The sequence below is a fragment of the Eubalaena glacialis genome, chromosome 3 (assembly GCF_028564815.1).
Source record: "Eubalaena glacialis isolate mEubGla1 chromosome 3, mEubGla1.1.hap2.+ XY, whole genome shotgun sequence".
NCBI classification, from domain to species: Eukaryota; Metazoa; Chordata; class Mammalia; order Artiodactyla; family Balaenidae; genus Eubalaena; species Eubalaena glacialis.
In genome coordinates, this window is record NC_083718.1 from 47,615,891 (window position 1) to 47,632,365 (window position 16,475).

Consider the following 16,475-nt stretch of genomic DNA (forward strand, 5'->3'; position numbering starts at 1 on the left):
CTTGTTAAATCAAGAGATGAGCTCATTTCAGTTTCTAATAACATAAAATTTAGTTTGAAATAAGCATTCTTTTTAAATGCGTAAATTCATTAAACATTATTAAACACTGGCACAATACAGTGGTGAGAGACTAATGGTAACCAGACTGACTGGTTTCAAATTCTAGCTTCACACCATGAGATGTGTGCCTTGGCTACATTGTTTAACTTCCTTGCTCTTAAACTTCCTTGTCTGTAATATTGGGGTGATAATAATAGTGAGGATTGAGTTAGTGCACATGAAGCATTTAGAATCATGTCTGGTGCACAGTGAGTGCTTAATAAATTTCAGTTATCTTAATTTATTACTGTAGTTTTCATTATAGATTGATAGTCATTCTAGAAAAAAAGGTAGGTTGAAACTGCTACAGAATATTCCTTTCTCATCAGAGGTGCAAAATGTAGTCAAAACAATTGACCAAAGGAGAAGAAAAGATGCTTAGTGAATATGGGATCACAGCATAAGCTTATTAACTCCTTAGTCCACACTACCACCCAAAGGCTTACTATTGCATAACCTCATTCTGAGAATATGCAGTAGTATAACTCCACATCTGGAAGGAAGGAAATTAAGACCTTGAATCATTGATCTTCTTTTAACTGATAGTTGGAGTGGCTGCTAGAGAGAAACCATTGAAACAAGGGAAAGTGAATAATTGAACAATTAGATGTATGGGATTTACATTTTCAGACAGAAATTTAAAATTCCAGAGTTATATCCTATTGAGAAAACAACCCAAATTCAAACATATCTCATTATGGAAATAATAAACAGACCCTCTAATTCAATGGAGTTAACACTTGGAGGAAAAGAGCAGAATCGGGGTTTCTAACAAAGATTGTATATTCTCTCAGTCTCTTCTGCTTTCTTTGCTGTTCCTTTGGGCTGTAGAAAGGCAAATAATACTAGAAAATGCCCAGCTCAACCAACTCTTACATACAGTCAGAGGAGAGTCAAGAAGTAACATACATTATATCAAAAATAATAGAATGCCTACCAAAGATGAACAGTGTAGCATGGCAGTCATGAACCATAGATTTAAAAATGGTGAAGGAATAAAGTAACGTGTGCAAAAGATGGATAATTATACTCAATGAGAACAGAAGAAAAGTTCTTCACAAATGAACAAATATTCAGTAAAATTGCTCAGAACCAAAGTGATGAAACAACTGAGTGAAATGAAAAAGAGTTTCTGAAAAAGGGGGAAAAAACTGAGGATCAAAATAACATTGTTTTAGAACTATTTAATTCAGTGTAGCAAGAAAAAGAATAGATACAGAAAGAGATCTGGATTGATGTTCTTACCTAATGTAAAAACTATTTGTCAGCAGGATTTGTAGTATCTTTTTACTTTCATCTTTTAATTTCTAGTATTTGTTTAAACTCTGTAATTAGCATGAATCACAGAAAAACATGTAAGACTTCTAAGAATTTGTTTTAAAAGTTGACATTTAAATCCTTTTTACTTTTGTAGGAAAGATTAGAACTGGTAGGAAAAGGTAGGTCTTAATCTATTGTTATATGTTGCTGTATACATGTTTGAAATCTATAGGTAACTGCAAAAACAATGGCCCAGCATGAGGAACTGATGAAGAAAACCGAAACAATGAATGTAGTTATGGAGACCAATAAGATTCTGAGGGAAGAAAAGGAAAGGCTAGAACAGGATCTACAACAGATGCAAGCCAAGGTTTGTAACTTACTAATGAAGAGTAGAGGCACATTATTTTTAATAGTATTTTAAATAAATTCTCACATCAGGTATTAAAAAAAAATACTGGAACTATTTTCAGGTGAGGAAACTGGAGTTAGATATTTTACCCTTACAAGAAGCAAATGCTGAGCTGAGTGAGAAAAGCGGTATGTTGCAAGCAGAGAAGAAGTTATTAGAAGAAGATGTCAAACGTTGGAAAGCACGTAACCAGGTAAGTGCAGTTAAACCCATTCCAAAATATGGAAACATGTTGATTTAAAATAATAGGGTAAAATTTAAGGGGATAAAAATGTTTGATGAGCTAGTGGAAAGTATTATGTGTTTATCAGTAAAAGTCTAACGTGTAATCTGTACATATGTGACAGGCATTAAACTTATAACTCAGTTTTTAAAGTTTTGGTTACGTTTTGTATATTTTTAAAAACAGCTAATTTATTTACTTGGATTCCAAATTTCGGCTTTTGCTTTATCTCTAAAATGCTTTGGTACGTGAAAAATGGATTTATGTAGTTTACTGAATCACTTTAAGAAGACTTGTTCACTGACTGCTACCTTTTTAGGAGGGACAAAACTATATAGCATAGTATGGTTAGAAACGCCAGCTCTAATCAATGAATTTAGTAAAGTAGCAGGATGCAAAATTAATGCACAGAAATCTCTTGCATTCCTGTACACTAATGATGAAAAATCTGAAACAGAAATTAAGGAAACACTCCCATATACCACTGCAACAAAAAGACTAAAATACCTAGGAATAAACCTACCTAAGGAGATAAAAGATCTGTATGCAGAAAACTATAAGACACTGATGAAAGAAATTAAAGATGTTACAAACAGATAGAGAGATATACCATGTTCTTAGACTGGAAGAGTCAGCATTGTGAAAATGACTGTACTACTCAAAGCAATCTACAGATTCAATGCAATCCCTATCAAACTACCACTGGCATTTTTCACAGAAGTAGAACAAAAAATTTCACAATTTTTATGGAAACACAAAACGCCCGGAATAGCCAAAGAAATCTTGAGAGAGAAAAATGGAGCTGGAGGAATCAGGCTCCCGGACTTCAGACTATACTACAAAGCTACAGTAATCAAGACAGTATAGTACTGGCACAAAAACAGAAATATAGATCAATGGAACAGGATAGAAAGCCCAGAGATAAACCCACGCACATATGGTCACCTTATCTTTGATAAAGGAGGCAAGAATATACAATGGAGAAAAGACAGTCTCTTCGATAAGTGGTGCTGGGAAAACTGGACAGCTACATGTAAAAGAATGAAATTAGAACACTCCCTAACACCTTACACAAAAACTCAAAATGGATTAAAGACCATTGGATTATATTTAATTGGATTATATATAATTATATAATCCATTGGATAAAGACCGATGGTTTATATTTAATCCATTAAATTTAATGGATTAAATATAAGGCCAGACACTATAAAACTCTTAGAGGAAAATACAGGCAGAACACTCTATGACATAAATCACAGCAAGATCCTTTTTGACCCACCTCCTAGAGAAATGGAAATAAAAACAAAAATAAACAAATGGGACCTAATGAAACTTAAAAGCTTTTGCACAGCAAAGGAAACCATAAACAAGACAAAAAGACAACCCTCAAAATGGGAGAAAATATTTGCAAACGAAGCAACTGACAAAGGATTAATCTCCAAAATATACAAGCAGCTCACGCAGCTCAATTATCAAAAAATAACAACCTAATCCAAAAATGGGCAGAAGACCTAAATAGACATTTCTCCAAAGAAGATATACAGATTGCCAACAAACACATGAAAGGATGCTCAACATCTCTAATGATTAGAGAAATGCAAATCAAAACTACAGTGAGGTATCACCTCACACCAGTCAGAATGGCCCTCATCAAAAAGTCTACAAACAATAAATGCTGGAGAGGGTGTGGAGAAAAGGGAACCCTCTCGCACTGTTGGTGGGAATGTAAATTGATACAGCCACTATGGAAAACAGTATGGAGATTCCTTAAGAAACTAAAAATAGAACTACCATATGACCCAGCAATCCCACTACTGGGCATATACCCTGAGAAAACCATAATTCAAAAAGAGTCATGTACCACAATGTTCATTGCAGCTCTATTTACAATAGCCAGGACATGGAAGCAACCTAAGTGTCCATCAACAGATGAATGGATAAAGAAGATGTGGCACATATATACAATGGAATATTACTCAGCCATAAAAAGAAACGAAATTGAGTTATTTGTAGTGAGGTGGATGGACCTAGAGTCTGTAATACAGAGTGAAGTAAGTCAGAAAGAGAAAAACAAATACTGTATGCTAACACATATAAATGGTTCTGAAGAACCTAGGGGCAGGACAGAAATAAAGACGCAGACGTAGAGAATGGACTTGAGGAAACAAGGAGAGGGAAGGGTAAGCTGGGATGAAGTGAGAGAGTGGCATGGACATATATACACTACTAAATGTAAAATCAATAGCTAGTGGGAAGCAGCTGTATAGCACAGGGAGATCAGCTCGGTGCTTTGTGATCACCTAGAGGGGTGGGATAGGGAGGGTGGGAGGGAGATGCAAGAGGGAGGAGATATGCGGATGTATGTATATGTATAGCTGATTCACTTTGTTTTAAAGCAGAAACTAACACACTATTGTAAAGCAATTATACTTCAATAAAGATGTTAAAAAAAAAAAGAAAGAAATGCTAGCTCTATATTCAAACAAAAGGTTGGGAATTGGCCTTACCACATACTAGTTATGTGATTTGTGAAAATGAGGACATTAACCTTTCTGAGCCATTTTCCTTATTTGTGAAAATGAGGACATAATACCCCTCTTCATGTTACAAAAATTAAACAATAAATGAAGCAGTTCGCACAGCACCTAGCACCTGGAAAATGCTCTAGGGAACCACTCATATCTGAAGAGGACTATAGAATTTTAGAGCACATTTATTCTTTTTTTTTAATCAAACAAGCAATCTGAAAAACCAAGAAAGGAGGATAATCTTCCCAAATCTGGATACATTCCTGTTAAATTATGATGCCTTCTTTCCTAGTTAATGGAATCAATTACATTTAGGATTATTTTCATATTTTTGTTTAGATTGTAATGCATTATGACATTTTCTTCCCTTGTATATGTCACTTTAATGAAATTAGGTATTTAATATTAATATTAAAAGCTTGTAGATTCTTTGGATTCCTTTTTTGGCTCCATTGTAATGATTCTGAAATGTTCCTTTGCAGCTATGAAAAATAATAGTGAATGACATTTTATTTTCCCCTTCCATTTTGGCTAAACATCTTAGCTAAACAAAGGAACTAAAGCTTTGATCTTATTTTCTTGTAGTTTGGTGCTTGATCATTATGTATGCAAGTAGCAAATGTAAACACAATTAGATACTCTGATATTTTATTATAGCACATTAGTTTCATAAAACCTATAAAACCATATTATACATTTTTGCTGTTCTAGCATCTAGTGAGTCAACAGAAAGATCCAGATACAGAAGAATATCGAAAGCTCCTTTCTGAAAAGGAAGTTCATGCTAAGCGTATTCAACAATTGACTGAAGAAATTGGAAGGCTTAAAGCTGAAATTGCAAGGTATGTGGAAGAAACCTTAAGTTGTATACAATTCTTGAAATCTTAAAGAAGTTTGTTTCTATTCTTTATATGACCCCCTAGGTGCTTCCTGATTTTAGAAAGAATGGAAAGTGCTGGAGCCCTTACATGTGGCTTTCCTTTTATTACTTTATAGAGCCAAGCAAGCAGTAATTTAGTTTTATGCCTTCATATATGCATTATTTCTCAATATTTTATTACTTTTTAAAAAACTACATAGTTGGTATGAATCTAAAGCAAACTTTTTTAAATAGTCAAAATGACTTTTGCAAGTAGATTTTTCTTTTTTTTTTTTTGGTTAACATATATTCATGAATCTATTTTGAAAGTTTTTAATAAAGAAAGTTTTTAAATGAACTTATAGTGAAGTATTGCCTTTTAAAGATAAATGTAATATTAAAATTAATGTTTCTGGTTTACCTCTTTTAAGCTTCAGTGTCCTTTGTCCCTGTCATAGCCCCTATTTATGTGATACTTGATAGCTTACAAATTTTTGTCATATTTATTCTCTTATTTTTTTCATAACAGTAGTCTGGCATTTTAAGTAGGAGAGATATTACTTAATTTTAAAATGAGGAAGCTAAGATTCAGAAAGGTACCCAAGCTTACAAGGTTAGTAGCAGTTAAACCCATGTTCTGAATTCAGGTCATCTGATTTCAAGTTCGGTTCATGATAAAAGTACAGGGGTTGGCAGACTATAATCCACAGGTCTTTTTTTGTACAGCTGGAAGCTAAGAATGATTTTTACATTTTTTAAGTGTTGTAGAAAAGGAGGAAGAGGAACATGTAACAAACACTGTATGTGGCCTATAAAGCCTAATGTACTTACTCAGCACCCAGTAGAGTGGAAAGAGTGTAGATTTTGCTATCAGGCAGATGTGGATTAAACTCTGTGTACCAATGCAGAGTAAAAGTGTGCATGTTACTTGACCATTTGTAGCTCAGTTTTTCTCATCTCTAAAATGGGCACGTATGACATAATAAGTAAATCAGATCTTTCTAAAGGACCACAGGTTCATAAGTTAAGCAATTATCTTTTGAAGTGTGTGTATGGTTTTCTTAGAATTTTCTAAATAAAAAACAGACTAAAGCAACACAATAAAAATGTAACTTAAAGGATTTTAAAATTTGGAAAGTTCCAAATATTTAGTCTTTCTCCTTTACCCCATTTTTTTTGCTTAGATCAAATGCATCTTTGACTAACAACCAGAACTTAATCCAGAGTCTAAAGGAAGATTTAAATAAAGTAAGAACTGAAAAGGAAAGCATCCAGAAGGACTTAGATGCCAAAATAATTGATATTCAAGAAAAAGTTAAAACTATTACTCAAGTCAAGAAAATTGGGCGTAGGTACAAGACTCAATATGAAGAACTTAAAGCACAACAAGATAAGGTATTTTGAAGCAGTTTTCTTTTTATGTATTCTTCATATATATATTATCATTTTTTGATATACACAGTTTTGATCTACACAATTTACACAGTTTTATATATATATTTGGATATATGGGTGGATATATGGATATATATTTGGATATATATATAAATATTTGGATGACTTACAAAAACCTTATTCATATTTTTTAATTATCGGTTTTTAGATTCTAAACAAGGGTAAGCTTACATGTGATATCTTTATTTGGTTTAAGATTTGCTCTTTAGTATGTCCCAAAATGAACTATAAATTCATATAGAAATAGTAGTAAATGCTAGGTATTTTAATTCAGTTTCCCAGTTTCAAATATTGCTCCTTTTCAAAACTATGTTCTTGTAACTCATTGCTGATTGAAATTGTATATATCAAAAAATGCTAGTTCTTTATAATTGATCAGGTTGTGTTATAGTTTTAAATAAGTAGTCTGTGTTAACCACCTACCAAAAAGAATTTTTAAATCCTTGTTTTACTTTGGATCTGAATTTTGTTTTTAATTCCCAGTGGTAAAGAACTTGTATATTGACTTTATTGTGTATTTAGCACGTTAGATGAAAAAACATATAAAGAAAAAATTTCAAAATTCTTACCTCTCAGTTAACCATTGTTAGCACTTTAGTATGCTTTCGTTTACATATGAGTGATTTGTTTTTCCAAATAATTCTATGTCAAATAATGCATCATCATTTTGATTAGCTGGTTAATACCTGGTGGTATGGAAAGCCCTAACCTGTTTAACTAATAGCTTACTTTTGGACATTAAAGTTGTTCCATAGAAGATTTATTTATGAATACCCTTAAAAATTCTTTACATACTTATGATTACTTTCTTAGATGAATTTGCAGAATTATTGAATATAAATGTGCAAGTATATTATTACTCTTTGTCATCTTAGGTCATGGAGACCTCAGCTCAGTCTTCTGGAGACCATCAGGAACAGCATGTCTCAGTCCAGGAAATGCAGGAGCTCAAAGAAACCCTTAATCAAGCTGAAACAAAGTCAAAATCACTTGAGAGTCAGGTGGAGAATCTGCAGAAGGTATGAGCGGAAGAGTAGTGGAAGGTGTTGAAGGAATTGTTTTCTTGTTGAAAAGCTAAAGAAGTACAATGGAATTTTACTCAGTCATAAAAAGGGATTTTGAAAAGAGAAAAATGTGTTAAACACTGGTACTTTCTCTTATATGGAAAGGTATATATTTTATCCTTTTACTTTGAATGACTTATGTATGTAAATAATACCTAATCATCTTTAAGTATTCACTTGCTTGGTTTGACCACCATTTTATATTTATACTTCCATTTAATCTAAATAAGCAAATTAATAAGTTTTACATTTTAAGTCTGTAGGGCATACAGTTATATTGATTTTGTTGAATTACATAGTGAATACTTTGTCTTCCTTTAAAAGGCATTATCTGAAAAAGAGGTGGAAGCAAGAAATCTCCAGGAACAGGCTGTGCAGCTTCAATCTGAACTTTCACGACTTCGTCAGGACCTTCAAGATAGAACCACACAGGAGGAGCAGCTCCGACAGCAGATAACTGAAAAGGAAGAAAAAACAAGAAAGGCTATTGTAGCAGCAAAATCAAAAATTGCACATTTAGCTGGTAAGTTTCTGTATACTTTAAGATTTAAACTTGATGGTGAAAGTTGGTTACTTGATACAGGCTTAAAATTAAATAGGAAAGAAAAGTAAATACTATAAAGTGATTTCTGTGTATGTGCGTGTGTGCTTTAGATATTTAGGTTTATTTAATTAGACACAAATTACAGCAATTTTAATTTTCAAGTGATGAGGATGTCCTTAATTTATTTATGAAATCTTTCTTAATTGTTAACTGGTAGTAGATAGTAGATAGGGAGTACAGCCATCCTTCTGCTTTACTGTGTAACTGTTACTACCTTTTGATGGTGATCCTTTGGGTCCACAGTATACTGTCCAGAAGCCTTCTGTAAATTCCTAGACAACATTCGATCTTACCAGCCAAGTGAGTTTTCTGTGCCTCACTTCACGGAGGGCCCCTTTAGCCCTTCAGGGAGAATATCATGTCAAATTTATGAGGAGCTCAGTGCTACAACGCTCAGGGCCTTACTGCACCTTGCTTACCAGTCTGCTTGTAGGTAAATAAAATGCCAAATCAGTTGAGTTTTATTATATGCAGCTTTTTAAACGATCTCTAAGATAGTGCCCCTGGCAACTTATTTCATAAAAGAAGTTACTTAATTATTCTTGAGTATATGCTGTACGTTATATGAAATGAAAATTTTATAATTCCTAATATATTAAAATATTAAAGGCCATATAAAAGGGCTCCTGCTGACTAGTTTATGGTAGATCCTTTGTCTTTTTGAGATCTTAGGAAAAGTAAAATGTTTTATTTTGGAGTATACTTTATATTGGAGTAATAAAGCAAATACAGATAGGTTTAGAACTTTACTTATTGAGATGTATATCAGAATTATTGTGGATGTTAAAGTTCAGGAATAGAATCTGATACGACTTTTGAGTACTTATTACGCACATAAATGCATTTTATTTCCAGTGTTTGATTATGATATTAATAGAATCATGTGGTTACTTCTGTAGGTGTAAAAGATCAGCTAACTAAAGAAAATGAGGAGCTTAAACAAAGGAATGGAGCCTTAGATCAGCAGAAAGATGAACTGGATGTTCGTATGACTGCTCTTAAGTCCCAGTATGAAGGTCGAATTAGTCGCTTGGAAAGAGAACTCAGGGAGCATCAAGAGAGACACCTTGAGCAGAGAGATGAGCCTCAAGAACCTACTAATAAGGTAATTAGCTAATTTGGTTTAAGTGACAAATCATTTTTGCCCTGTGCATTTTACTTGAAGATGTCTGGTGATTTAGGAGCCTTTGTCAGACTGAATTTTGACTAAACCAGGTATATAGAGAGAATTAACAAGTAAAATATTTTGATGGCATTGTTTAGTGGACTCTTGTGGGATAGGTACAGTAATCCATAGTTTTCTTTTTATAGGTCCCAGAACAGCAGAGACAGATCACGTTGAAAACAGCTCCAACTTCTGGTGAAAGAGGAATGTGAGTTTTGTTCTTTGACAGTCTGTTTACAGTCTGTTCCCTGTTTTTCTTTTAAAATACAGGAAGGATCTAGTGATCTTTGGGGAGAAAAAAATCTGTATTATAAAAATATGTAACTAAAGAGCCATTTATCCTGTGCAAAACTGCATCATGTAGTTGCTGAGATTTTTTCTTCCAGAACTCTTGTTTTCAGTATACTTTCAGTCCTATCAGATAGGTAGAGCTTTGTGACAGAGAAAGTGTCTTTCATCTTTTAGTTTGTGATTGACTTCTAAGATAGGCTACTGATGTTCCCTGTGATGTTATATGATACAAGGATAAAAGGCTGAGCACAGTTGAATACTTTCTACATTGTCAGGATGCACCACTGCAGAACATTTCCTGCACAGTTTTTAATGCTTAAGTTCAAAACCTCTTCAATAAGAGTTTTGTAATATTTAGTGAACAAAAAATGTAGAACTATACTCAACTGTCTCTTTAATTTTTTTTCTAATCTGCCAAAAGTCTACCCAAAGCAGTGTTAGGAAAACAGAGTTAATAAGGTCTGAATGCATATTAAGGTCATAATTTTTAGACATTCACTTGAGGAAGCATATGTGCTTTGCTTTTGATAGAGTATATGTACTTTATAAGGAATATTTGTAGTAATCTTTTATGATTTATTATTCTTGCATTTTCCCCTCTGTAAGTGCCAGCACATCAGACCCACCAACAGCCAATATCAAGCCAACTCCTGTTGTGTCTACTCCAAGTAAAGTGACAGCTGCAGCTATGGCTGGGAATAAGTCAACACCCAGGGCTAGTATCCGCCCAATGGTTACACCTGCAACTGTTACAAATCCTACTACTACCCCAACAGCTACAGTGATGCCCACTACACAAGTGGAATCACAAGAAGGTAAGTAAAATAATAACAGGTCTGATTGAACTGTTTACTTAGATTTATTACAAGAAGATGACAGTAACTTCAAGGATAAATGAGGCTTCCACTAAAGCTAAAGTCAGACATCATGTAAAAGTGGGCATTTAATATTTTCAGGTGTATGCCTCCTGGGATACTTGTTAATGTAGCATATTTCCTCCCTCCCTTCCTTTTTGCTTTTTGTGTTTTGAAGCTAAAGAAGGAGGGAAATACACCCCTATAAGTATATGGCATGCTTTTCCAGGACCAAATTTTTTTACCTCTATTAGCTAAGAAAGATGATATGAAATCCACTTTAGAAAACCATATTAAATCACTGGTTCAACCCAAGCATCAACTTCTTCCCTGATAAACTGTCTGACCTTGTAATTGCTTCCTGCACTTTCTTCCCATGTCACTTTCTTACTCATTACAGCAATTACAACCACATTTTATTCAGTTGAATACATGTTTTTTTATTCCGCTAGATTGAGCTCCTCAAGGGTGGGAATTTGTTTCTCATTGTTTAATCCCTTTACCCAACCCCAAGATAGGTGTCAGTAAAAGTTACTAAATACAATTTTCTTAGATTCTTGTCTTAACAAATGTTAGAATTCAGTAAATTAAGTGTTTAGAAATATATAAAATACATATATGCTATGAAAGGACAGAATATTTTATTTGAACTACATTCAGTAAAATAATTATGAGATATATTACCAATTAAATTTAACAGTCATTTTATATTAGTTGAAAACAAAATGATACTTAATAAAAACTTATAATTTGACTTTGAGTTTCTTAATATCATTTTATTTGGTCATCATTTACATAGAATAATAGATGCAAAAACAGTTTATTTATTTAATTCAGCCAACAGTTTACTGCACACTCTATGTCTGTCACATAGGCAATACAAAAATGCATAATACATTACTTTTACCCTCAGTGTTTTTTGTCTAGTGAGTGGAAGAGGTATGTACATAAATAACTATGCAAAATGTCACCTGTAAGAGAATAGGGAAGGACAATTCCAGCTTTGGTAAGAATAGAAAACTTAATATATTAAATGTTTTAATTATTTTTCAGCCATGCAATCAGAAGGGCCTGTGGAACATGTTCCAGTTTTCGGAAGCACAAGTGGATCTGTTCGTTCTACTAGTCCTAACGTCCAGCCTTCTATCCCTCAACCCATTTTAACTGTTCAGCAACAAACACAGGCTACAGCTTTTGTGCAACCCACTCAACAGAGTCATCCTCAGATTGAGCCTACAAATCAAGAGCTTTCCCCAAACATAGTGGAGGTGGTTCAGAGTTCACCAGTTGAGCGACCTTCTACTTCCACAGCAGTGTTTGGCACTGGTACGATTGATTTTAAAATGAGGTTAGAGTAGACCTGTGCATTTATAGTTTCTTGAGTATAATACATATTTTGAATGTTCTTTGTACCTACTTGTTTTCTAGCAGGTATTAAAATGGATGACGATATTCCTAACATCTTATTTTATGTTTACTGCTGAATTCTATTTTAGGTCACTCGTTTTTGTCATTAAGATCTTTCTTCCTTTCCAGTTATTTTTTGACTAATTTTAAAGGTGATACAACCTGAAACTTATTTTAGGTACAGTTGACCCTTGAACAACACAGGTTTGAACTTCGTGGTCCACTTAAATGTGGATGTTTTTCAATAGTAAACACTACAGTACTATACATCCTCAGTTGGTTGAATCTGCAGACACGAAGGAATGGCTGATATGGAGGGCCAGCACCCCTAACCCCTGAGTTGTTCAAGGGTCAGCTGTAACTTAATACAAGTCCTGAGAACTAAGAGATATCTAAAAGAAGATCAAGTAAGAATTTTCAAGTCTAAACATATAAGGAAAATTTTTTTATCCAAGGAGTCCTGGGTTTTATAAATTATAAGATGGCCCTATATAAGCTTTGTGAGTAGCAATTCTATATCAGTACAGTCACAGTGAGTCAGATGTATTGTTGTAGAAGTTAATTGGCTTTATTCACCAAAGGTTAAGACCATTGATTCAGAGCGTAAATTGCTCTTTGTTTACGCATAGATTAGCAGGAACAAATTATGTTGTTCTGTCCAAATTTTTACGTGTTTTTTTTTAGTTAAATGACCAAGATATTTTTTAAATTAACTTTGTCTAAATTGAGTGATTATCACGCTCTGATTCGAGATTTAAATTATGTAATTTCAAAGTTTCAGCTACCCCAAGTTCTTCTTTGCCAAAGCGTACACGTGAAGAGGAAGAAGATAGCACCATAGAAGCATCAGACCAGATCTCTGACGATACAGTGGAAATGCCTCTTCCAAAGAAGTTGAAAAGTGTTACACCTGTAGGAACTGAGGTGTGTAAAGATCTTTCTGTTTACTTTTACTTCTACCAATAGAACCAAGATATTCTTTAAGTTACAGCATTATTAAGAGAATGGACCTTTTGGGGTCTAAATCCAGAAAACTCTCTTGTTGAACTTACTGTAAAATTTCCACTGAAAACCCAGGTATTGTTGCTGTTGCCAACACTGTTTTATATTCCTTGAGTATGTTGAATTGAATTAGTTCCCATTTCAATTTTAAGAACACAGTTACAAAAACGTAGGATGAATTCCATTTCAATTTTGTTTTTAATTTAAAGAATAAGGAAGTTATAGTCTCATGGGAATTTTAAACTGGTACCTGCCAGCTTTTTCCCTGATTGACCAAAATGGTGTTCCTTTATTTTCTTTTGTTGAAGATAAGTTGTAATGAATTGTTTTATTATCAAGCATTGAGACTACTAAATTAATTTCACTTGCATGTATTTAATTAATGTTCATAAACCTTATTTTGTATATACCAAAGAGGAATGTGATTGTTTATATTTTATAAGTAAATATAAGTGAACATTTCTGATGTACAGCTTCATAAAATTACAGCTTTGAGTTTTGTTTTATTGGGAGAACTCACTGAACAGGTGATGCTTCATCTAGTGAACTGATATGGTTACCACACTTGTATGTCATGATTCAGGAAGAAGTTATTGCAGAAGAAAGTACTGATGGAGAGGTAGAGACTCAAGTATACAACCAAGATTCTCAAGATTCCATTGGAGAAGTAAGTAAAACATACTTAAAGTAAACAAATTATTGCTTTTAGTGAATGAAATGAGCTTTGACAAATTGAAATATTTGGACTTCTGTTTTCAATTTGCTGCTTTTATATTTAATGAAATATTGTTAGAATTACCAGTGCAATTTCTGCTTTACTTCTAATTAGTATCCTGCCTTCTAAACTTTATTAAAGAAATGTTTTTGTTGATAGTTAGCACAGATTTTCCAAGCTAAGGTTGTCATGAGTAAAGATTACCCACTCTGTTTTATTTGGAAGGATGAGCTGGTTGAGGCTGGAGTTCATCCGGAAGTGCCCCACTTGGTATCCTTTGTTGCTCCCCTCTATTGCTTCCCTTACTGAATTAAAATAATCTGTGAAAGGAAACGCATTTGTATACCTCTTCATCTTTTGAACTCTCATTGAGGCTTCTCCAGAGGCAGCCTAACTAATGGGAATGCATAGACTCTGAAGTTACAAAGCTCTGGCTTCTGTCCTTAACTCCACCACTTAGAAGCTGTGTGACTGTAAGCAAGACATTAATTCTCTCTAAGCCTCAATTTTCTCATAAGATAACATAATTTTTAGTTTTGTAGAGTACCTAAAATAGTACCTGCCACATATTAGGCACTCAAATTATTACTTTTCTTCCATTCCTCCGCCCTACAAATTGAGAGTTCATAATTTATAGTAGTTCATATTTATAGTAATATTATAATATTAGTTAACACAACTCATTATTATATGCCAAGTGTGGTTCTAAAATATTTGCATTTATTAACTGACTTAATCCTCATAAGAAATCTTGCAACAACCCTGTTTTACAGGTGAAGAAACCAGTGCCCAGCTAAGTCATGCACCCAGGTTTTCATAGCATTGGAGCTAGGGTTTGAACTCAGGCTGTCTGGTTTCCATTTGTCTTGTTAAGCTTGAAACAGTACTTTCTGTCTGGATATATTTTTAGGATCATTTTATTCTAAAATTATTTTATCTATATAAAATAAAGGAATTGTTTCAGGCTAATCGTAAGTAACCATAGATTGCAAGTAAATTTTAGTTTCTTAGATGCATTAATTTTGTAAGTTAATTTTTTCAGTTTTCCTTGGCTAAGAACAGAAAACTAAACCTCCAAGATGAATATGTAATACTCTAAATGACATCGATTTTGTGTATATTTCAGAGCGGGTCATACCTGAAGAGCATAATAACAATTTTGAAATAAGATGTGAATTTCTGCGTTATTGCCAGACTTGGTTAAATTATACTGAAATCTTTTGTGCAAAGCTTTTTCTTGAGATTGGCAAAATTGTCTGTGACTCAAAAGTGCCATTGGGCTTTCCATTTTGTCTTCTAGCACTGTCTACTTAGTGTGTGAAAGTGTAACAGTTCATTTTTCTAAGTTTCTGACAATGAAGCAGATGTTCTAAGTGTTGCTTTTCTTGAAATAAGCGTGTTAGTTTGTTACGTTTTTAATTATACCATGACTTACTCATTTTTTCCATTACAGTAAACATCTTTATGAATGATTTAGTTCGTAAGACATTGTTTCTGGCTTGTATAAAAAAACAGATTTTGGAATTCCCTGGCAGTCCAGTGGTTAGGGCTCCTTGCTCCCACTGCAGGGGGCATAGGTTTGATCCCTGGTCACGGAACTAAGATCCCACATGCTGCGTGGCATGGCCAAAAAAAAAACAGATTTTGCTGAGTGCTGAACTAAAATAAAAAGTAAACATTTAACTTTTTATAGTAAATATCAAAAATAAAGTTAAATTGCAGTTTATTTCAGTAGCTTAAAAAAATGGAATTGTGAGGAAATAGATTAAGGGAAGAATTATTTTTACGTCTAGTATATCTTTAATGCAGTTTAAAGGCTTAAGATAGAGTTTTGAGAGGGGGAGAAGTATTTTTGTAAAAAGACAATTATAATAGTTTGTTTTAGTGTGTTTTACACAGTATTTCTGATTTGGGGAAAATTTTTTGTCTTTTTTAAAATTATATGTTGCAGTTCCATGGATAGTCTTTTTTCTGCCTTTGGTCCGCACTGTTAACTAACCACGTTGGCTGTTGAGTGCTTGAAATATGGCTAGTCCAAACTGACATGTTCTTAAGTGTGAAATATACATTGGATTTTGAAGACTTATTACAAATTTTAAAATGTAGGATTAGTAATTTTTATATAGGTTACATGTTGAAATAATTTTTGGCTATATTAAGATTATTGTTAAAATTGATCTCACCTGCTTTTTTTTTTTTTTTAATTATTATTTATTTATTTATTTATTTTTGGCTGTGTTGGGTCTTTGTTTCTGTGCGAGGGCTTTCTCCAGTTGCGGCAGGCGGGGGCCACTCTTCATTGCGGTGCGCGGGCCTCTCACTATCGCGGCCTCTCTCGTTGCGGAGCACAGGCTCCAGACGCGCAGGCTCAGTAGTTGTGGCTCACGGGCCCAGTTGCTCCGCGGCATGTGGGATCTTCCCAGACCAGGGCACGAACCCGTGTCCCCTGCATCGGCAGGCAGATTCTCAACCACTGCGCCACCAGGGAAGCCCTGCTTTTTTTTTTTTTTATGTGACAGCTAAAAAATTTTAAA

The 16,475-nt window shown here is 33.8% G+C and overlaps 1 protein-coding gene across 2 annotated transcripts in view; it reads left to right on the forward strand.

The window, feature by feature from the left end:
- TPR (translocated promoter region, nuclear basket protein) overlaps positions 1-16,475 on the forward strand; it is a 65,205-nt gene that overhangs the window by 33,822 nt on the left and 14,908 nt on the right. For both annotated transcript variants that reach the window (XM_061187520.1, XM_061187521.1), the window contains exons 29-40: positions 1,592-1,729; positions 1,833-1,964; positions 5,237-5,367; positions 6,569-6,779; positions 7,715-7,858; positions 8,228-8,426; positions 9,407-9,612; positions 9,819-9,880; positions 10,570-10,778; positions 11,871-12,143; positions 13,000-13,148; positions 13,810-13,893. In XM_061187520.1, coding sequence (XP_061043503.1) covers positions 1,592-1,729; positions 1,833-1,964; positions 5,237-5,367; positions 6,569-6,779; positions 7,715-7,858; positions 8,228-8,426; positions 9,407-9,612; positions 9,819-9,880; positions 10,570-10,778; positions 11,871-12,143; positions 13,000-13,148; positions 13,810-13,893 — 1,938 coding nt within the window. The remainder of the gene's footprint in view (positions 1-1,591; positions 1,730-1,832; positions 1,965-5,236; positions 5,368-6,568; positions 6,780-7,714; positions 7,859-8,227; positions 8,427-9,406; positions 9,613-9,818; positions 9,881-10,569; positions 10,779-11,870; positions 12,144-12,999; positions 13,149-13,809; positions 13,894-16,475) is intronic.